Source organism: Pseudorca crassidens, chromosome 8 (genome assembly GCF_039906515.1).
Source record: "Pseudorca crassidens isolate mPseCra1 chromosome 8, mPseCra1.hap1, whole genome shotgun sequence".
Classification (NCBI taxonomy): Eukaryota; Metazoa; Chordata; class Mammalia; order Artiodactyla; family Delphinidae; genus Pseudorca; species Pseudorca crassidens.
The window spans coordinates 25,084,312-25,108,842 of NC_090303.1; the positions used below are offsets into that span (position 1 = coordinate 25,084,312).

The 24,531-nt window shown below is 34.3% G+C and overlaps 1 protein-coding gene across 2 annotated transcripts in view; it reads left to right on the forward strand.

Moving 5' to 3' along the window:
- LOC137228929 (platelet glycoprotein 4-like) overlaps positions 1 to 24,531 on the forward strand; it is a 54,034-nt gene that overhangs the window by 24,857 nt on the left and 4,646 nt on the right. For both annotated transcript variants that reach the window (XM_067746072.1, XM_067746071.1), the window contains exons 3-11: positions 2,494 to 2,654; positions 9,056 to 9,203; positions 9,651 to 9,830; positions 11,118 to 11,209; positions 13,180 to 13,226; positions 16,174 to 16,243; positions 21,453 to 21,640; positions 22,656 to 22,774; positions 23,996 to 24,069. In XM_067746072.1, the coding sequence (XP_067602173.1) occupies positions 2,494 to 2,654; positions 9,056 to 9,203; positions 9,651 to 9,830; positions 11,118 to 11,209; positions 13,180 to 13,226; positions 16,174 to 16,243; positions 21,453 to 21,640; positions 22,656 to 22,774; positions 23,996 to 24,069 (1,079 nt within the window). The remainder of the gene's footprint in view (positions 1 to 2,493; positions 2,655 to 9,055; positions 9,204 to 9,650; positions 9,831 to 11,117; positions 11,210 to 13,179; positions 13,227 to 16,173; positions 16,244 to 21,452; positions 21,641 to 22,655; positions 22,775 to 23,995; positions 24,070 to 24,531) is intronic.

Sequence of the window (24,531 nt, forward strand, 5' to 3'; positions counted from 1 at the left end):
TTTAGCAAAAGATTTGCAAAATAGACAGATAGTCCAAAGTCAATTTAAAATCAAGGCCTCTTAAATTCACAAAGGACATAAAAACTTTTGCTCCCTTTAAAATTAGAGGAACTGATGATAAAATAATCTTAGTAGTCAATGAGGTCTATACAATTTTCTAGTACATATAGTAGTGTTAGGACCAGAAGAAATGCATTCCTATTCTGACTGTTTCAGTATTTTTTTCTTTGTGAACAAATCGTGGTGTTATGCAAACCACACAAAATTGTAGTAAAAGACCTGATTCTCCATTATCTACTACTAAACTGTCATACAATATTGAATCAGGCATCTGTTTTCTGTAGGACCTAATTCTACCCCTAAAAAATGGATGGAATTAGATGACCCTAACTTTAATAGCTGATAATTCAATGCATTCATTTCAACTCTTTGCGTTTCAGCTTTCCCAGTTGAAAAAATATCTCCAGATGAACAAATAAGGCAAAGTGATTCATGGCTTTTAGAAAAAAGACATGATATGCTTACAATGCCTTTTGATATTAAATGCATAACCATTAGAATGAGGAAGTTTTCTGTCCTGCCAAGTACATTCTGTCACAGTCCCTTTTCAATTCTTTAAGTACTTATAGAGTTCCTTTCATTAAGAACTGAAATAAAATATGTGCCTTGAGAGGTACATGGTAAACAATTGATATTATATTAGTCCTTAAGATTCTTATATCACTATTGTGAGAGTAATAATGTGTAGGTTCGTGTGTTTTCTTGAAATGGGTAAATTAACACAGATTTCAACTTCAGTATAGATTTCAGCTTCAACACCCTCATAAACACCTTTACATTTAGAGGAACAGCCGTAATGCTTTATCTATGTGCAATATTGTCTTAATTTTCAGCTTACTATGGAAATAAGATTTTTAGGAGCACTAAAGCATTTTTTAAGGATAATTGGTTGTAAAAAAGTAAGATCTAACATCACTTTAGCAGCTCCAATGTACCCAGTGTAAAAGGATGGCAACAGCACAGGGTTTTGTAAAGGCATTATACCTGATGCCCTGTTCTTCTCTAAGGAATTCCCTTATTTCTCCACTAAGTAATAAGTAAAGTTTCCTGAAGATATGAAACTTAACTTGACTTCTACCAACTAAGTGCAGAGGTGACAGGAACAAAAAATAGTAAAAACACGGTGTAAAAGAGGACCAGCCTAAGGGTCAGAGACTAGGATCCTCGTCATGATTCTACTTCTAGGTATTTGCCTCGGTTACCCTTGGGCCAGACACCTGGTTTCTCAGAGCCTCAGCACGCTCTCCTAGAAAATGTACTAATGTCCAATGTCCTTTCCTGATCCATCATTCTATGAAAGCAGGTGAAGGAAACAAACAGGTCAGACTGTCCCTGTATTCATGGGTCTTGTTAGGCTCATTTTGTGTGAAATACTTTTCTCCCTCTTCCTCTAGCACTAAGGTAAGTTGGAGTTTTACACCTGGGCATTCCTCGCAAGGTGCTTACTTGGAAACACTGCCTGCTACAAAGTCACCTTTGTCTGCGTTAGCTACTAGAGCTTCAGAGGCTTGCTGCTCAGAGAGTGAAAGCCTTGGAAGGAAACCACGAGACCATCTATAATTCCCTCGTTTTACAGATACTGAAATTGACCCAAGGAATCTGGTGACTTTCTACTCAGTCCCAGCTCCTAAAGCACAGGAGCCAATTTCTAATGTTGGGCTTTCTGATTCTGTCATTGGTATTTTTTCTGTATCTGTCTTTACTACAAGAAGCATCAAAGATTTTTAATGGATTTCACAAAAGAATAATAGGACATGTCCTTTTTTCATTCTTTTATCTAAAATGTAGTAACCTAATAGTAACGAATCAGACTGTTGTAATTTTTGGAAACACGTACTAATAGATTTCTGCAGATGTACTGAGAGTTAGGAAAGCCTCATTGAGCAGGGTTTGGAAGGGGAGAAGCGAAATTTGTGTTTTTCTTAGTCTGACAAATGTTAAGTGATAATCTTCCCTGGAACTGTCCAAGATTTGAAGAAAATGAAAAAGCTTCCAATACCACTACATTTTTCTCTCAGTTTTTCTGTTTTGCCTCCTCAGTCTAACTCACTGAAGGCAGAGGAGAGGTTAAAGTTTGACCTGATAAGAATTTTTTGGAAAAAGTTTAATAAAATTTGCTTAATAAATTGTGTTACGAACTGTCGCAATATTGCCATAGGGTCACTCCAAAGCTTGCCAGTGGCTGGCCTTACAATCGACAGACATGTCTACAATATTACACACTGATTCTCTTTGTAAAAGGTTAACTAAAAGAGATTGCTATCGTAACGTGTTGAAAATATTTCTGTTCCAAGCGTGTGACAGGCTGCAAAGGTTCTCATGAGCAACGTACTTGAGCTTATTGCTTTCGGTGACTAACTAAAGGTTTTCAACTCCCACAAGTGCCCATATTGACTACAAGTAAATAACCCAAACTTGTTTTCTTTTTCATAGGAAGCTGTCCTTGAAGAAGGTACAATTGCTTTTAAAAGTTGGGTTAAAACAGGCACAGAAGTTTACAGACAGTTTTGGATCTTTGATGTACAGAATCCAGAGGAGGTGGCAGTGAACAGCAGCAAAATTAAAGTTAAGCAAAGAGGTCCTTACACGTACAGGTGAGCGAGTCCCCATAAAAAGTGGCATTCTTTCCTTGACCATATGTGTTTCTGAAAAAGCTTCCACTTGACAACTGCCATTGTATTGAAATGTACTTATTATTTTCTTGCCATTAACATACATTGAAATATTCTGTTTCTGCCTATATAAAACCCTAATCTAAGGATTTAATGATGATAAGAAATACAGACTTTATTATGAATTTACCAGCATCAATTAACTGCTCTACATTTAAGAAGTTACAGGTGCTTTACACTTGTAGCATATATTCTCAACAACTCTAGCAGTGTGTACATGTCAATCCCAAACTCCCAATCTCTCCACACTGCTATATTTAAAAAAAACAAGGACCTACTGTACAGCACAGGGAACTCTGCTCAATACTATGTAATAACCTAAATGGGAAAAGAATTTGAAAAAGAATAGATATGTGTGTGCGTATATAAATATATATATATATATATATCAATCGCTTTGCTGTACACCTGAAACTAACACATTGTTAATCAGCTATGCTCCAATATAAAATAAATATTAAAAAATAATAGTAATAAATAGAATTTAAAAAACAAGTCTAAAATATACATGCTAAATAAAAAACCATCTATCACAATTTTAAAACCAGAGCACTTTAAAATCCTAAAATTGAAAGTGTAGGTTATATGAGTGGTTCTCCAAGGGTGGCTCCTGAACCAGCCACATCAGCATCTCCTGGGAACTAAGTAGAAATGCAAATTCTCAGGCCCCACCTTAGACCAAATGAATCAGAGACTCTTGGTTTAGACGCCAGTAATGAGTTTTACAAGTACTCTGGGGGATTGCAATACACACTCAAATTTGAGAACAACATTAAACTGATTTTATGTAATTACAAGGCTGCTAAGGATTTCTATTCAAACTATTTTCCAGGTCTTAAGGGTGTTTTTATTCATCCAGTAGTTTCATTCTTATATTTTCTCCAGTACTTAGACTGAATAAGCTATACCTTTATCTACATTCCTTAACAGTTTAACACATTCTTGAATAGAATCTTAGACATTAGCACTGGGGGAAATAATTAGCCAGAACCTTTCATTTTGTAAATTTTGAAAACTCATTCCAGGGGATATGAAGTGATTTACCAAGTTCACACATACCTAGGGACTGGTAACTCTTAGATTTTTGTGTCCATTTTCTCCTAAGTTATAGACTATGTGTCTTTTCTAACTATTAAAGTAAGAAAAAGAGAGACTGAGGTGCTAAAGACACTAAACTTAACCAAGGATTAGAAATACACTTATGGTGCCCATATGGGAACAGAATTAAGTCCTGCTGTATGATTTGTTATAAAAATGTGTGATTTTCCTCAAGAATAATTACAACTAGTTATATGCCATGATCAAGTATTATCACAAAATTTCATATTTGTAATGATTTCTTCTAACTCATAGTTTTACTTTCTTATCTGTTTCAGATGGTCTATAATTATATAATTTCTTTCCTCTCCATTCATTAATATATTTCTAGATTGACAACTCACACTCAAATATAATGAAATAACAGTAGTTGGGAGGGTGATGCCTGCTGCCGCAACACATGAGCATGCCTGTGAGCGTAAGCACGCATGCCGAGCGCCTGGGTGCCTATTCTGTCCTAGTAATTATCCCCACGTCTCCTGTCTCCAGGCACATCTGTGACTATTCACAACTCTGTCAAAGACGGCTTGGTTTTCACTGTTACAAAAACAAAAATAACCCTCACCTTGGAAAATATTTTTATTTTTTCATGGTCTATAGTTCTTATGTTATTATCAAAAGCCTATGTGAGTATTATCTTGGTCCAAAAACAAGTTGTAGCTATGATGTGTACCTATGAAAATCTAGAATTCCCACATGACCAAATAAGAATCTAAGCACGGTTGTTTAAATATTCCTATCCTGGCCTGAGAGGGCAGGGAGCGCAGCTGCGGGGTCCAAGCAGCGGGGGGCGAGCCCGGAGACCCCGGCCCTGGGAGCCTTCACACAGCCTCTGCACAGATAATGCTGTGCAGTTAATCAGTCAATAAATAAGTATACTCTAAGAGAACTCAGTATGTGTGAGAATAGTTGTTAGAATTTGAGAGCTGATCAAGTTTTTTGTTTAATTTTTTATTTGTTTGGAAGGGGTTATGTTTTTACTTTTAAAGATATTAACTGGAGTATCAGAAAACATAAACATAATATTGAATCCTGTGCTAGTCCTGCTCTGATAGGTGACAGTTAATATAAATTTTATTTTTAGAGGCTTTAACCTATCTCTCTAAGGGATGAAAGGGGGTGGGTTAGATATAATTGATTTACTTGGAGAAGCAATATGGGGAGGATTGGAGAAGAGAAGTTAGATTTGCAGCTAAAGTATGTAAACAATAAACTCCTATTTATATAACAATGTTAAAGGAATTTATGATCAACTGTGAGTCATCTTTTCTCATGATGTCGACAAAACAGAGTCCTTAGTGTCTGCTTGGATGCCTTAAATGATGGGAAAACGACTGGTCACCTTTCAGAAAAAGTTAATAATTTGAGAGTCTTCCATGTGTTGAGTTGAACCTGCCTCCCCATCAATTACACCCTGAACTCAACTGAAATTGGAAGTGGAGGAGGATGTCCCTCCTTAAACAGAATGGCTGCTAATGTGAGCTTGATGAAACTTTGACAAGGTGTGACATGGGTCAAAGCATGAAATTACCTGGATAGACATCTTAATTATTATTCCAACCTACACCATCTCTATGAAGACCCAGCAACTCCTTCTGAATATTCTCAGATCCAACATAAGTCTTTTTTTTTTAATTACTTTGCTTTGGCAGGAGTACATAGAAAGCAAAACGTGAGGCAGATTCCTCCCTTTGACCTTATTAATACAAATTTTACAATTTGTATGGAAACACTAAAGACCTTGAATAGCCAAAGCAGTCTTGAGAAAGAAAAATGGAGCTGGAGGAATCAGGCGCCCTGACTTCAGACTATACTACAAAGTTACAGTAATCAAAACTGTATGGTACTGGCACCAAAATAGAAATATAGATCAATGGAACAGGATAGAAAGTCCATAGATAAACCCACTCACCTATGGTCACCTAATCTATGACAAAGGAGGCAAGGATATACAATGGAGAAAAGACAGTCTCTTCAATAAGTGGTGTTGGGAAAACTGGACAGCTACATGTAAGCAAATGAAATTAGAACACTCCCTAACACCATACAAAAAAATAAACTCAAAATGGATTAAAGACCTAAATATAAGGCCAGAAACTATAAAACTCTTAGAGGAAAACAGGCAGAACACTCTTTGACATAAATTGCAGCAATATCTTTTTTGATCCACCTCCTAGAATAGTGAAAATAAAAACAAAAATAAACAAATGGGACCTAATTAAACTTAAAAACTTTTTGCACAACAAAGTAAACCATAAACAAAATGAAAAGACAACCTTCAGAATGGGAAAAAAATATTTGCAAATGAAGCAAACAACAGGGATTAATCTCCAAATATATAAACAGCTCATGCAGCTCAGTTAAAAAAAAAAAACCACCAACAGCCCAATCAAAAAATGGGCAGAAGATATAAATAGACATTTCTCCAAAGAAGACATACAGATGGCTAAAACGTACACGAAAAGACACTCAACATCACTAATAATTAGAGAAATGCAAATCAAAACTACAGTGAGGTATTGCCTCACACCTGTCAGACTGGCCACCATCAAAAAATCTACAGACAATAAATGTTAGAGAGGGTGTGGAAAAAAGGGAACCCTCCTACACTGTTGGTGGGAATGTAAATTGGTGCAACCACTATGGAGAACAGTACGGAGGTTCCTTAAAAAACTAAAAACAGAGCTACCATATGATCCAGCAATCCCACTCCTGGGCATATATCTGGAGAAAACCATAATTCAAAAAGATACATGCACCCCAGTGTTCACTGCAGCACTATTTACAATAGCTTGGACATGGAAGCAACCTAAATGCCCATCAACAGAGGAATGGATAAAGAAGATATGGTACAGATATACAATTGAATATTACTCACCCATAAAAAAGAATGAAACAGTGCCATTTGCAGAAACATGGATGGACCTAGAGATTGTCATACTGAGTGAAGTAAGTCAGACACAGAAAGACAAATATTGTATGATATCACTTATATGTGGAATCTGTAAAAAGGGTACAAATGAACTTATCTACAAAACAGAAATAGAGTCACAGATATAGAAAACAAAGTTATGGTTACCAGGGGATAAGAGGAGGGGGGAAGGGATAAATTGGGATTGACATATACACACTACTATATATAAAACAGATAACTAATAAGGACCTACTGTATAGCACAGGGAACTCTACCCAATACTCTGTAATGGCCTATATGGAAAAAGAAGTAAAAAAGATTGGATATATGTATAACTAATTCACTTTGTTGTACACCTGAAACTAACACAACACTGTAAGTCAACTATGCCCCAATAAAAATTTTAAAAAAAACCACCTTTCTAAAACCTGTATATATTCTTCTTTTTTTTTCTTTTGGCTGCACCCTGCACGGCATGCAGGATCTTAGTTCTGCAACCACGGATAGAACCCATGCCCCCCGGCAATGGAAGCGTGGGGTCCTAACCACTGGACCGCCAGGAAATTCCTTATACTCTAATTTTTAAACCAAAAATTCAGTGATTATGTTCTCTTTTTAAAAGTACATTCTAAACACAGGCCTCAGTTTAAAGGATTTTTTTTCTCTTAGTGAGTGCCATCTACTGGTATAGTATTGTAAGTACAACTAAGTAAACTAGAATTGGGTCACAATTATTTTGCTGTTATCTCAATTATTATATACACATAAATGTTCCTGAAAATTAGAGCATTTTAATTTTAAATGTTAATAATATGTAATATAAGTTTAAAATACAATTATCTAAGAGGAAATAGTAATTGACTATTAATAGACTGTCCTGGCTGCTGTTTCAGATTTTTATATTCTTTGTATGTCTACAGTACTCAGAGAAAAGTAAATAATAAAGCTTTGAAGAAATTATATTAAAAGTAAAACATATTTATATCTTTTCTGAATTCTCTTTTGAGATATTAATGTGAGGTATTAATTAATTTATTCATTCAAAATTTTTTGTTGAGAACTTACCAAGTAGCAGGCACTGTGATTGGGAATAAAAAAAACACTCATAATACCAACCCTACAGGTATTGTACCTGATTGAAATGTGTGGCTTTTTTGGTTTGTTATGTTGTATACATTTCAGTCCCATTTTTTTCCCAGTCTTTATCTTAGTTAAATAATAATAGATAACTACTGTAGCCTCAAATAATAGACATTCAAATATATGATAATGCAATGTCTACCTTATTTCATCTCAGTAAATATCTTGTACTGGCAAAAGATTTTTTTTTCCATAATATGACCTTTCACCACATTCCTAAAAAGTAGTTGGTACTTTGCCTAGAGATTTTAGAGCCAGGAGCTTAGAGCTAATAAGTATACAATATATGAGGCAGAGATGGAGGGGAATTGATCTCTTAAGTGGAAATTATATTCCATTAGTTATCCTTCTCATTAAAATACTGGAAATTATGAAAAAAACAGTGCTGGCAAGGCTGTGCACTTTGAACAGTCTTTCTAATGTAAGAAGACATGCTTTTACTGTTCCCTTCCTTAAACCTCTCTGCTGTCTCCTCCTGACCCTCAGGATAAAAAGCTAAATATCTGAGTACAGGACACAACCCTTTTGTGTTTGAGATCTTGTTTATTTTAGTGGCTTTATTTCCACCACTCTCCTTACTCTAACTCTGTAAACCAACCATAGTAAAATGTTTGCAGATACATGTGTTAGCATATGGTATTTGTTTTTCTTTCCGACTTACAAAGCAGAAACTAAGAACCATTGTAAAGCAATTATACTCCGATACAGATATTAAAAAAAAGTTTGCATATCTAAAATTATACCATGTTCTTACTCCTTAATGTTCTACATGCTACTTTCTACCCTATTTTACCTAACTAAACTTCTCCTTGTCATTCAGACCACTTATGTGGAATTGTATCTTGTCCATTATCCCCCCATAACCATCCCAAGCCTGGATTTGTACCTGTTCTGTGTTTTCCCACAGACTCTGTGTAAACTCCTATAATAACGTGTACTCCTTCTCCCCTGCTCTGCACCTCTAAGACACCTCCCCACCCACCCCTCCCCACCTTCTCTGATTTGCTAGAAACTCAGCATTTGCTTATATATCATTTTAACCCACCTGTTTAGCCTAATTTCTGACATAGTCTGTGCACTCAAAAATTATTTGTTGCATGAATGAACGGCATTTGAGACTTAATGTTCACTTGCAACAATTATTTTGAATTTTATTTACTTTTTTTTTCAGAGTTCGTTATCTAGCCAAGGAAAATATAACCCAAGACTCTGAGACCCACACGGTCTCTTTCCTACAGCCCAACGGTGCCATCTTTGAACCCTCACTATCAGTTGGAACCGAGAATGACACTTTCACTGTTCTCAATCTGGCTGTAGCAGTGAGTAGACAAACAGCGAAATTACTGGTTTTGAAATACTCTAGAATCCTCTGTAATTAATCTCATGATTAGAGCTATCATTAAATATTATTTTTGTCATTTTTATGAAAATGTGTTCATTTGGCATTATCTTGAATTACGGTCATTTGGAAAGATGACAAGATCATAGAATAATCAACTGAATTGAGAAGACCACTTAAAGTGTATCATTTTTAAAAAGTAGGATTTAACTTTGAAATCTTCTTCCTGTGGCTCACACTGAGACAGAGAAAAGTAATCATTCAGAGATGAAGAAAATTACACTTTTAGCCCTGGAAAGATTTGGCAGTAATTTTAAAGAAACAGTTGAAAGTTGTTTTATTAAACTTAATTGTACTATTTATCCATTTCTTCTTAAAAATCTGATATAGCTATTGGTGTCTTAAACAGTGGGTTTTTTTTTTATAGGCTGTGCCCCATCTCTATCCAAGTGCATTTGTTCAAATAATAGTCAATATCTTTATCAAAAAATCAAACTCTTCTATGTTTCAAAAGAGAACTTTGAAAGAACTATTATGGGGCTATAAGGATCCATTCTTGAGCTTGATTCCATACCCGGTTCCTACTACAGTTGGTGTGTTTTACCCTGTGAGTACCAAATATGAATGTCAATATTGTTAAACTTTAATTGGATAAATATAATGGCATTGTTAATTCATAATTTTATCATTTAGTGTGTTAACCCTATTTCTGATCTGGGAATACATATTCTAAGTTTTTTAAGTCTCCATCTCACATGGGTTTAGCTTTCCTGGTTGGGAAAATTTACTTATCTGAATTTAACAATTAAATTTTTTTAACAATTTAATTTAAAATTAAGAAACTGAACATTTAATCAAGTTTCCACTCTTTGATAAATATACAACTGTCTAAAATTAGATTGTAAGCTGGCAAGGCTTTGAGCACTGTTTTTGGTTTTGATTTCCTGTCTAAAAAAATCAAGTTTAATGCCACATTTTTATTTATTTATGTTAAATATATTCGTCATGTCATTCTTCCTTCTCTAGACATCCTACAAATTTGTTGTACTGAATATTTAAAACTTAGCCAAAATTGCACACAATGAGACTGATACATCAGCAATGTCATATTTTCATAGAATTAGTTGAAAAGAATTTCTATAATCTACAAAAGTTATGAAATGGCAGTTTGGAGATTAAGAAAAATGTGAACTTGCTGATGTACTTAGTTATACCTTAATGTTTCAAGTTATAAATAGGATAATCTGACTAGTGAATTGAAATTTTGACCATGATTTCACTTGGCATTGTATGTGACATTAGTTATGTTCTCCAGTTCACTGTTGTTATTTTACTGTAGATGGTTTTTTAGGATTGCAAGGTTATATATCAATTAAGAAAGCATTAAGGGATAAAAAATTCAGTTACTAGTATTAACTAAATACTCTGAATTCTTTCGTTGGCTAATTCTGTTTTTAATTCTGTGTACCTAATCTTTAGTAACCACTTATTAGAAATAATAACGTTGAGAAAACTTCTAGAAATCTGTCACAGTTCTCATAGGTTTTGTTCACTATCCCGTCACCTCAATATAATAGGAGAAGTGATCAAAATGGCCTTTCTGGCTTAATTACGGCAAAGAGTGGTAGAGTTGGATCACATCAGCTTCTTGTATTTGTTTTCTTCCTTTGCTCAGCATCTAGCACTTATTTCTAGGTACCTTTCATATTCTGTCTTTTTAAAATGTTAAAGACCAATAATTTTAAAACTTTATTGCATATATATTTCAAATTACATAAAATAATTATAAACAACCAGTGTTTGAGAAATGCAAAAGTGAGTTAATTACATATTTTATAACTTGGAAAATATGGCTTGTTCTAGAAGTAATTTTTTCTTGTATGCATCTTTTCAGTACCACAATACTGCAGATGGAGTTTATAAAGTTTTCAATGGAAAAGATGACATAAGCAAAGTTGCCATAATTGACACATATAAAGGCAAAAAGTAAGTATCCAGGCAAAGTGTGTATGTGTATGTGTGTGTGTCACTAGGATACTCTAAGGCAGGTAAGAAACTTATGTAACAACTGGTAATGCACAGGCACCAACCTATGGAACAGACCTGCCTGTATCTCAGCCCTAGAAACTCCTGTTCTGCCAGGTGTTAACCCTTTAGTTGTGATGACTAGTCACACTAGTGCATAGGTGCTGAGTATCAGCCCCACTTGAGGGTTGACGTTTATGCACAGGGTCTCTTACATAAAGAAATCTAAAGGGACTACTTCCATCTCTGCTGCATAACAGGCACTATCAAGCACCCGTACAACTACATAACCACAAATAAAAAGGAAGAAAATCAACTCGGTGTCTAGCAGGTTGAAAGTATATATTACTGGGTGTTTTTGTTTTTGTTTTTTGTTTTTTTAACTGAGCATGGAATATAAAAATTGCTCATTCCAGTAACGTGACTAAATGTGCCATAAGGTGGAAGCTCAATGTATCCATGCCAATGCTTTCATGACCTTCCCTTTCAACATTTTCTTGAAATAATTTTCTATATTGATAACTCAGCTTTTTTAAACCTTTATCAATGAAAAAATGGAATTAGTATTTCAAGTTCTAAAATTGACATATTAAACTTGAAGACAAAGAGCACGCCTCCTGTGAAATAGTAGTAAAATGAGATATGTTCACATAGCCATGATTTCCTATCTTTCCCTAGCTCCTGCCTGTTTATCTGGAGTATACCAAATTCATCATATGTCTAAAATAGGAAGAACCCCAATAAATATCAAGGGAGAAAGTCTTTCCTCCTTAAAGTTAAAATGAGTTTTAGATCAGTGATTTCCTGACAAAGAATAAAGTAATCAAAATCAAGAGATGAAATATTTTAAGTAACTCTTGCCTCACACTGAGTTCCTATCTAAAAATTGCTTAAAACAGTTAAACGCTCACTCGTGTAGTCCTTTTTCTTCCACAGAGTCCACAGTCACATATTTTTTATAGAAAAGTCTAATGGAGGAAAACAAACACTTCTAAATGCTCACTTCAGGGGCATCACATCTCTGTATTGAGGAAAATGAGCATTTCCTCTATTTCAATATTACAGATAGGTTTTAAGGAGACTTTAAGATTATGACAAGGTTAATTTAACTGATCGTGGCAAGACTAAGCATGATTAATCGCTTATTCTGTTTAAAAAAGAAGCAATAGCTTGCCTTGACATCTTACTGGATGGTATGTTAGGAGTGTGAAAAACCCATTTTCCATCACCAAAAAGTGGGGAGTGTGCAGAGAAACTATCACTACTGTTGTCTTTATTGCTTCCATATATATATATATATATATATATATACTGAATATATATATATATATATCTTTTGTAGATGCCAGAGCATAAATTAATAAACTCTGTCCTACTTAAATGCCAGTTATTGCAAGAGTTAAAAGAAAAGGAAAAGTATAAATTATCTATGTTTCCAATCTCGATTGATCCAACATCTGCTTCTCTTTCTTTCCTCCTCCACACTCCCCTCTTCTCCCTCATACTGAGTTTACATCAGTTATCCATTTACTATCTTCCTCCTATTCAGTTTGAATGCAACATACTATGAAATAATCCCACTGGGAAAAAAAACTTTCCCCTAAAAGATCTAAGTGTCTGAGAAATGTTTCTCAATTTTCTTTTCTGCAGAACTGTTTCTGTTCCATGTTGTTTCTAACAACATTTGGCAGTTTTTATTTTATAATCTGATCACTTAATGGTTTCAGGCACTTCATTTAACTCAACAAAATGGAAACTTCAAACAAAACATGGATCAAATGATTTAGAACATTTCTTAAACTTAGCCTGTCACATCTAGTCTAATCAATATTTATTATTTTAGCAGAAGTACTGAATCATAATAGACAAAGTGATGTGAGAAAGGTGCCCTTGAAATAAGAATATCATTTTCTATTTTTTTTATTCCTAAGGCATCTCTCCTATTGGCCAAGTTATTGTGACATGATTAATGGTACAGGTAAGGGCATATGTTTTTTGTTGTTGTTGTTGTTGTTTTGTGTGTGGTACGCGGGCCTCTCACTGTTGTGGCCTCTCCCGTTGCGGAGCACAGGCTCCGGACGCGCAGGCTCAGCGGCCATGGCTCACGGGAGCAGCCGCTCCGCGGCATGTGGGATCTTCCTGGACCGGGGCACGAACCCGTGTCCCCTGCATCGGCAGGTGGACTCTCAACCACTGCGCCACCAGGGAAGCCCAAGGGCATATGTTTTGTGGTAATAATCACAATGAAACCAACTCCTTTCTCCCACAAATCCACCTCCATACCTACAATGTTCTGGGGGTTGAGTGTATGTGTTTGCCTATCTTTGTATTCCTGCAACATAATTCAGAGTCTCTGTTCTTATGTAGGTTTAGTAAATGTCTGTCTAATGTGATGGAATTTCTCAAGATTAACCATCGAGGATAAGCCTTTACTGCATTTCTGGGGAAACGTTTGCTTTGTACTAACTTAACGAACTCCTTCCTGACCACAGAAGTAAAGGGTTAGAAAACCTTAGAGTAGTGGTTACTGTTCACATCTTTTGTAAATACTATAAAGATAATAATTTAAAATTAAAGGAATTAAAATATCAGGATAATTACAAAAGGTAAGACATACCTCCAAAGATTTCAGGCTGAGTTAGAATCAGTGAACTTGTAAGCAGAGCCACCTATTTAGAAGAAGATGGTCAGAAAGAGAGAGAAAAGAACAACAACAGCAACAAAAACAAGGTTACATGTGTACTAACCATGAAAAATGTATGCAAAAATGAACATTCTGAATTAGAGTTAGGAAGAAAGTACTGTGTACTTAGATTTAAGCGTGGTTAGATCCAGCTTATTATTCTTCTTGAAGTAAAGTAAAGAAGTAAAGCATAGGCATAAAGTCATATATGCCTGTGAGTTTAAGAATTAAGATTGTAAAAAGCAATGGGAATTGAATACCAGGAGGTGAGCTCTCAGATGCTAAAAAGCAGAAGCAGAGCATGATGTTTACAAAGCTAGTTAGGCAACACTTCATAGGAAAGTAATATAATGAAAGTGAAAATGTTAAATACAAAGTTATGCAAAAGGTAGGGAATAAAAAGCAAACATGGGGAATGTTTACTTTTCCAAAGGTATTACTGAGTTTTGCATGTTGATTTAATTTTTTAATACTCTCTTGAAGAAAAAACAGCAAAACCACGGTTGAGTTTGCTTTGTAGTGCTTTGAGTCATGGAATTGGGTGAAGAAATTCCTTTCTAAGTAGTTCATTTCTGCCAATAAATTGTCAAGTGTCCCAATACCACTAACTCTAGTAATTTCATAACCATAAACTTCATACTGTATCCTTAGATACAGAGAGAAATATATTGTGCTTCTCCTAAATAGTAAAGGAGTCTTTATGGGTTTAAGAAAAAAAAAAATTCAACACTTTTGTCCAAAACTGAGAAGAAAGAAGTTTTAAAAATGAGGTAGAGGATTTATTAATGACAATAACATAACTACATGAGTATCATGCATGAAGTTAAAAGTATCTAAGAAGAAAATAGATGTAAAACAAACTAGGAACAGAGGTAGACTGAACAGGCCAGAGGACTCTGATGGCATCCCTGTGAGAGAGATTTCTGGTTATGGCACTAGGGAAAAGAGACTAATGAAATGGAAAAGGTTCCAAGGAGTTTTAACCATGATTTAGAAGTACTTCCTCTATCTTCTTCAACAAACTTAAAGAGACAGGAAAGGAAAACACTGATTTACATTTGAATGCATTTAAAAAAGAGCCCTGTTAATATCAGCTATCTTATGATCATGACCCATGGTAATTGCTGGTGTCATTAATACATAACCTTCGATGATATTTCAAATGATTTTTTAAAGCTTTTCAATGTATTCTTTTCTTTTACGGCTAAGGTGTTGGGAAGACAGTTGTAGGCAACGCCCATTCAGGGACCTGTTTGGGGAGTTTAAGCTAATCTTTAATATCTCATTCTCTCAATGCTGATTTACTGTGATCATCTGTTGTATTTCACTTATCACAAGAGTATAAGTGAAATGTAATAAGATCACAATGTTAGTGCAGTTATAAGAAAAAGAGTGTGGTATTCATAACTGAAGGATGGGTCTTACTGTTTTGAACAAACACATTCAGTAGTGGCTCATTTTGGTAATATTGATTTGTGGAGCAAATGGAGGAATTACCTATTTCTTCTTATATCCAGTGTGTGCATGGATCATAACCATAGTAGAGATTCAATAAACTCAACAAATGCCCTTTTTAGTTTGATGTGTATATTTTTCCAACCATTTTCAGGAAATTCTATTTAGTGAGAGAACTTCAATAAATGATTTAAAAAATATGAATCAGCCATTAGGGCAGATGAATGAATCACTATTAAAAGTAAGAAGACCATTTACCAAACAGGAGTTCTAAATGAACCTCATGGTAAGAAAAGTGCTACTCTATAGATAGGGTGGGGATTTCAAAAACAAACACAATCACAGTTTTAACAACATGTGGTTTTGCCATTGTTTTTTTAAACTTTCATTTATTTTTAAGGAGTAGGAAAATTTAATATGAATGGATACCAGTGAATGTGTATAGTATATAGACTTGTTGAATACGGTAGCTACTAGCCATGTGCCACAATTAAGCACTTGAAATGTGGCTAGTAAAAATTGAAATAGGCTGTAAATACACACTGGATCTTGAGATTTGTTAGTTTTTATATTGGTTACATGTTAAAATGATATTTTGGATATGGTGGGTTAGATAAAATATACCTGATACTTATTTTATTTTTAAAATGTGGCTACTGGAGAATTTTAATGTTATATATACAGTTTGTATTCTATTTCTCTTAACTATGCTGGAATTAAGATTTCTAGATTTTTCTAGGACACATATTTCACCTAATCCCTTGCCACTTGCTTGATTTTTAAACAGATGGAGCCTCATTTCCACCTTTCATTGAGAAGACCCGGGTATTGCAATTCTTTTCCTCTGACATTTGCAGGTAAGACAAAGAAACGGATATGTTCCTATATATCAGAATTCCTTCTCCAAGTCAAAAAACACAGGCATAGAAGATCATACTTGATAATCATATTATTAGAGAAAAATAAAATACATTTAGGCAAGTTTTTCTTGACATATTAAGAATAAATACAATATGGAATTCATAATATGTTTATTAAGTCTTTAAAAAATTGAAGGTTGCAGAAGGATACTTTGCATAACGAAAATCATTTTCTCCTTCTTCATTTCTAAGCAAGAACATTTCTTTTCTCTTACTAAACTAGTAAAACAGTGAGGCATGGCTCCACCTGAGCAACCTCATTTTCAATGTGCTCACAGAGTCCTCACAGACGTCAATGGACAGACGACAGAATATCAATAAGGCAACAGAGATCCTAAATGACACAATAGAACAGTTAGACTTAATTGATATTGTCAAAACATTACACCCAAAATAACCAGACTACACATTGTTTTCAAGTGTACATGGAATATTCTCTAAGGTAGACCACATACTAGGACACAAAATAAGCCTCAACAAATTTAAGAGGTTAGAAATTATTTCAGGCATCTTTTCTGACCACAATGGCATGAAACTAGAAATCAACCACAGAAAGAGAAATGAGAAAGTAATGATTACATGGAGACTAAACAACATGCTACTAAAAATACAATGGGTCAACAATGAAATCAAAGAGGAAATTAAAAATACCTTGAGACCAACAACTATGAAAATACAACCATACAAAATCTATGGGACACAGCAAACGCAGTCATAAGAGGGAAGTTTACAGCAATATAGGTCTTCCTCAGAAAACAAGAGAAATCTCAAATAAACTAACTTACCACCTAAAAGGATTAGAAAAAGAAGAAGAAACAAAGCCTAAAATGCACAGAAGGAAGGAAATAATAAAGATCAGAGAGGAAATAAATACAATAGATATTAAAAAAATAATAGAAAAAAAAATCAAGAGCTGGTGTTTTGAATGGATAAACAAAAGCGACAAAATTCTGCCCAAGCTCACCAAGAAGAAAAAAGAGAGGACTCAGATAAACAAAATAAGAAAGGTACAAGGAGAAATAACAACTGACACCACAGAAACACAAAAAATCATAAGAGAACACTGTGAACAATTAAATGCCAACAGATTGGACAACTGAGAAGAAATGGACAAGTTTCTAGAAATATACAGCCCACCAAAACTGAATCAAGAAGAAATAGATAATTTGAACAGATTGATCACTAGAAGTAAAATAGAATTGGAAATAAAACAAACAACCAAACAAAAAACCTCCCTGCAAACAAAAGTCTAGGACTGAATGGCTTCACTAGGGAATTCTGCTAAACATACAAAGAAAAACTTATACCGATCCTTCTCAAACTCTTCCAAACATTGAAGAGGAGGGAACACTCACAAAGTTATTCTATAAAGTCACCTCCATCCTGATAACAAAACCAGACAAAGGCGTTACCAAGAAAGAAATTACAGGCCAATATCTTTGATGAATATAGATGAAAAAATCCTCAACAATATATTAGCAAACTGAATCCAACAATATATAAGAAGAATCATACACTATGATCAATTGGATTCATTCTGGGGCCACAAGGATAGTTCAACGTAGGCAAACAATCAATGAGATACACCACATCAGCAAAAGAAAAGACAAAATGTCACAATAGATATGATTATCTCAATAGATACAGAAATATCATTTGATAAAATTCAACATCAATTCATGATAAAAATTCTCACCAAAGTGGATATACAGGGAACATATCTCAGCATAATAAAAGCTATTTATTAGAAACCCACAGCCAACATAATACTCAAAAATGAGAAGCTGAAAGCCTTCCTGTTAAATTCTGGAACAAGACAAGCATGCCCACTGTCACCACTTATATTCAACACAGTATTGGAAGTCCCCATCACAGCAATCAGACAAGAAAAAGAATCAAAGGTATCCAAATTGGAAGGGAAGAGGTAAAACTCTCATTATACGTAGATCACATGATACTCTATATAGAAAAAGCCTAAAGACTCCACACAAAAGCAAGGTAGCAGGATACGAGATTAACATACAGAAATCTGTTGCATTTCTTTACACTAACAATGAAATATGAGAACAAGAAAGTAAAAAACCAATTTCTTTCAAAATCACATCCAAAAAATGCTTAGGAATAAACCTGACCTAGGAGGTGAAAGACCTACACTGAGAACTATAAAACATTGATAAAGGAAACTGAAGATGATTCAAATAAATGACTATATCTCATGCACTTGGCTTGGAAGAATTAATGCAGTAAGTCCCCTACATTCGAACGAGTTCCATTCCAAGAGTATATTCGTAAGTCCAATTTGTTTGTAAGTCCAACAAAGTTAGCCAAGGTACCCAACTAACACAATTGGCTATACAGGACTGTACTGTAATAGGTTTATAATACTTTTCACAGAAATAACACATAAAAAACAAACAAACACAAAAAATAAAGAAAACATTTTCAATCTTACAGTACAGTACAGTAGTACCAGCTACATACCACCGCCACTTTTATTCTTACTTTTGGACATCCTGGGCTTGAAATACAGATACTGCACTACTGTACTCTATACAGTAGTGTACAGTAAAGTACACAAAAGCACAACCACTTGTGGAGGATGCACACACATGACAATGTATGCCACACAGGTGAACTAACTTATGTGATTGGACATATGAATGCATGTTCGCATCTTTGAAAGTTCACAACTTGAAGGTTTGTATGTAGGGGACTTATTGTATTGTAAAAATGGCCACACTACCCAAAGCAGTCTACAGACTTAATGTGATCCCTAACAAATTACCCATGACATTTTTCACAGAAATAGAACAAATAATCATCAAATTTATATGGAAACACAAAAGACCCAGAATTGCCAAAGCAATTGTGAGGAAAAAGAACAAAGCTGGAGGCATAACCCTTCCAGACTTCAGAAAGCTACAGTAATCAAAACAGTGTGGTATTGGCAGAAAAACAGACATATGGATCAATGGAACAGCACAGAGAGTCCAGAAAGAAGCCCACGTATCTACGGACAATTCACCTTCAACGAAGGAGACAAGAATATACAACGGAGTAAAGAGTCTCTTCAGCAAGTGGTATTGAGAAAGCTGGAGAGGTGCATGTAAATCAACGAAGTTAGTACACACCCACACAACATACACAAAAATAAACACAAAATGGCTAAAAGACCTAAATATAAGACACAACACCATAAAACTGCTAGAAGAGGACCTAGGCAAAACATTCTCTGACATAAATCGTAGCAGTGGTTTCTAAGGTCAGTCTCCCAGGACAATAGAAATAAAAACAAAAATAAACAGATGGGACCTAATCAAACTTATAAGCTTCTACACAGCAAAGGAAAACATAAACAAACTGTAAAGAGAACATAAAGACTGGGAGAAATTATTCACAAACAATGTGACCCAAAAGGGCTTAATTTCCAAGATATACACACAGCTCATACAGTTCAGTGTCAAAACAAACAAACAAACAACCCAATCAAAAAATGGGCAAAAGACCTAAATAGACATTTCTCCAGAGAAGACATACAGATGGAGAACAGCCACTTGAAAAGATGCTCAAAACTGCGAATTATTAGAGAAATGCAAATCAAAACTGCAGTGAGGTATCACCTCACACCCGCCAGAATGACCGTCGTCAAAACGTCTAAAAATAATAAATGCTGGAGAGGGTGTGGAGAAAAGGGAACCCTCCTACACTGTTGGTGAGAATGTAAATTGGTGCAGCAATTATGGAAAACAGAATGGAGGGTCCTTAAAATATAAAACTACGGTTACCAGCAATCTCACTCCTGGACATATATCTGGAAAAGACAAAAACTCTAATTAAAAAATATATATGCACCCCAATGTTCATAGCAGCACTATTTACAATAGCCAAGATATGGAAGCAATCTAAATGTCCATCAACAGGTGAATGGATAAAGAAGATCTGGTATATATACACAATGGAATATTACTCAGCCATAAAAAACTGAAATAATGACATTTACAGCAACACAGATGAATCTACTGATTATCATAGTAAGTGAAGTAAGACAGAGAAAGACAAATAGTGTATGATATCACTTATAGGTGGAATCTAAAAAAATTGTATGAACAAACTTATTTACAAAACAGATTCATAGACACAGAAAACAAACCTACAGTTACCGAAGGGGAAAGTGGGAGAGAGAGAAACTAGGAGTTTGGGATTAACATATACACACACTACTATATAAACAAGGTCCTAGTTTATAGCACAGGGGACTATATTCAATATCTTGTAATAAGCTATAATGAAAAAGAATCTGAAAAAGAATATATATGCATATATTTGAATCATTTTGCTGTACACCAGAAACTAACAGAACACTGTAAATCGACTATACTTCAATTTTAAAAAATGTCCAAGATGGTGATACCACAGTCACAGAACTATGTTCATGTGCTCTGCTGACACTACAGCATCTTTTCAAATTGATGGGGTCCAGTAGCTATCACACAAGCACTGGCACCCACACTGGTATGCTTGCATCCTAGCTCTGTTTCTAGACACTGTGTGGTGTGGGCAAGTATTTAATATCTCTGAATATTTTCCTTATCTATAAAATTGAAGAGAGTAGCATTTCTTCATACAGAATTATCTGGCCATTAGAAATATTATGTGTTGAGTTCCAGTACGTTGCTGAGGTTATGGTGGACACTTGGTAAATGATGGCGCATAGGAGACATGTATCAAAACCCACATGCACACACCCTAGGAAGTGAGCAGCACTTCTCTCCAGGATTAAGTTGTGGAAGATTGAAATTTTATTTTCTTTCATTTAAACTGGGCACAAATAGAGGACTTGAGGAAGTCATATATTTACTCTATAAAGGAAACTAACTCTGAGAAATGTCCTCAGTATAAATACTCCACGGTAGTTCACAAGCAAAAATTATTCTCAGAAGCTTTTGAAAACAAAGGTAAGAAGAGCTCATACTCAGGTACTGAGTTCTGGTGTGTCTTAAAATATCACAAGAACATTTTTCCTAAGACTTAAGCAAGAATTCTAACAAGATTATATCCAGTTTTTCTAATTTAAAAATAAGAAAAACAGAATCTCCATAATGAAGTTCAGTTTTCCAGAATGAAGGTCTTTCTTATCTGTGTTTAGATCATTCTATGCTGTGTTTGGAGCTGAAATTAATCTGAAAGGAATCCCTGTGTATAGATTTATCCTTCCATCCTTGGCTTTTGCATCTCCACTTCAAAATCCAGACAACCACTGTTTCTGCACAGAAAAAATTATCTCCAAAAATTGTACCTTATATGGTGTGCTAGATATTGGCAAATGCAAAGACGGTGAGTAAAAGGTCTTGATGTCACAATCCATGGCATAATATGCATTTTTCTTTAAAATGTAAATTTCACCTAGGTTTCCTTTCCACCAGAAATTTAAAGTGAGAAAGTAAAAAGGGCAGAAAGTAAAGGTGATGATAAGATATTTTTGTTCTGATTTTTGTACCGCTTTCAAGCTCCCAGTTGTTTCAGTGTTGCAAAGCTTAGTTATTATTAGGTAAAACCCTACTGATATTTCCCTGTGCTACTTTGGAAAATGTCTCTTTAGGTCCTTTGCTCACTTTTTAATTGGGTTATTTACGTTCTTGAGTTGTGTGAATTCCTTGCATATTTTAGATTTTAATCACTTATGGGATATGTGATTTGCAAATATTTTCTCCCATTCCATAGGTAGGTTTTTCATTTTTTGATGGCTTTCTTTGTTGTGCAGAATCCCTGTGCTCCTTTTAGATTTAGGGTAAAATGAAAATAATTCTCAGAATACTCTGAGCATCCCAACTCACCCATCTGACGTTTTTCTAACTTTTTCTACCCTAGAAAATGGTAAATAAAAATAAATATATTTCAGGATGTCTCTGAAAGAAGAATTGACTCAAACACGAAATTTGGAGTCTATCTTATTTTGCTCACCTTTTTCATATTGGAGTGGGTGAGAATAATGAAAGAAAAGCCTCTTAAATTCTCAGTCCACAGACATATTACTCCCTAAAACATGAAGGTATGTGGTTGTAAATTTGTGTTCAGCAGCTAAGCTTTACATATTGAAAATAAACACCTAAGAGATAAATGACAGACATCCACTGAATGGTTAGTAGGATGATGCAGAAGCTTATATTTTATTTTTGCTCAAAAGTGATTAGATGTAATAATTTTCCCTCACCCTCATTCCCCATTTAGTATTCAAAGCCAACTTTGCATTTCTTTTAACTTAAAAATCTATTTTCAAGGAAATCTTTTGAGTGCTACGCGTAATGAGGAAAATGATTTATCCCAATTGTCTCTTAAAACTTGTTTTCAGGAAAACCTGTGTACATTTCACTTCCTCATTTTCTACATGCAAGTCCTGAAATTGCAGAACCTGTTGAAGGCTTAAGTCCAAATGAAGAGGAACATAGCACGTACTTAGATGTTGAACCTGTAAGCAAATACATTATTGATCTGATTGGTTTAGCATTTTTTTAAATGAAAGAAAAATTAAGTTCTTGCCTTTCTGTCAATCACATTTATTGATGATATTTACTGCATCACAATCTTGACAAATTACTTAAAATTTTTTATTGAAGTATAGTTGATTTACAATGTTGTGTTAATTTCAGGTGTACAGCAAAGTGATTTAGTTATATTTATACGTATTTTTTTCAGATTTTTTTTCCCTTATAGGTTATTACAAAATACTGAGTATAGTTCCCTGTGCTACATAGTAGGTCCTTGTTAGTTATCTATTTTATATAGAGTAATGTGTATATAATTACCTACTTTTATTTCAAGGAAAATCTCATTGGTTTCTTCCTGTTGTTGCTTATGAAATGTCGAGGTAATTCTATTTTAGTTTTTTCAGCATATGGAACTTTATAATCCTTTTTAATTGTTTGTAGGTCAGGGATAGTAATGATGGGTATGATTCTAATTGGCTTAAAACAATTTGGTATAAATTACAATTTTACTGTCATTTTATACTTAACTGTAAGTATTGCTTATATGAAGGGACACTGTAGATCATGAGGGATTAAAAGATTTTATGGGTATATGCGCATTTGAGGCAAGATCTATTATACTTAGCGTCAGGAAAAATCTATTAAATTTCCTATAGTGTAACAGTTTCAACTTTTTATTTATTTTAATATTCTCCTTTTCAAAAGTTAAACGTGCCAGACATGGCACGTTTGTGCCAGACATGCCAGAATTTTAGTAGTCACATTTAATTTTAACTAATGATAGAAGTATTATAATTATACTGATGACACATGGGTTCTGACTGAATATATATTTGACCATATATAATCTGGGATTTAAATTGACTATATGAGTTCTAAGTTTCACTGCTGTTGTTGTTGATTCCCCAAAACCAATTCAGATAAATATCACCTTGACAGTAGGTTGGGCAAAGAAATTGTGTGTGTGTGCATATATACATGTGTGTATAGGTCTGTATACACACATGCATATACACATAAAATGTAATTATGAAGAGTTATGTACATAATATTTAATGTCTAATTAATTATTTAATAAATTTCACAAGTTTCAAGTACTACAGTTTTCCCTTAGGTTCTATATAACAGTAAAAATAAGTTTTAGATATTATAAATGAATTATTTAAAGGAAGTTGGTAATTATTTTAGTTTGTTCTCTTTTTAGATAACTGGATTCACTTTACAATTTGCAAAACGCCTGCAGATCAATGTACTGGTTAAGCCAGGAAAAAGCATTGGGTGAGTCTCTTGAACAGGTTCATTATGATTTTTAGTATTTTCTTGCCAGAAAGTGAGTATATGTATGAAATTAAGTGGAAATAATATAAAATTTCAACTTTTCTTTGACTTAATATCATGAAACAATTACTGTTTATGACTTTCATCTGTAATTTAGAATTATATCTAGTGTGTATTGAAATTGTATTTACACATATTCTGGAATTAGTGTATGATGGCGTTTCTCATTTTGCTAGCTGTCCAAATATTTCCAGGACAATTGTTTCTAAAATTCAATTTTAGTTTCCTGGGTATAAATTGTCGAAAGGGAAAATACATGCTTAGAAAAAGTCAATCTAATTAGAAATATGTATTAGAAAGATTTATAAGAGTGAAAGATGTCTGATAAACAGCCATAGTAATATTTAAATGATTCATTACAAGGAACAAAAATCAAGGAACTTAGCAAGTTTAAGAGCAACT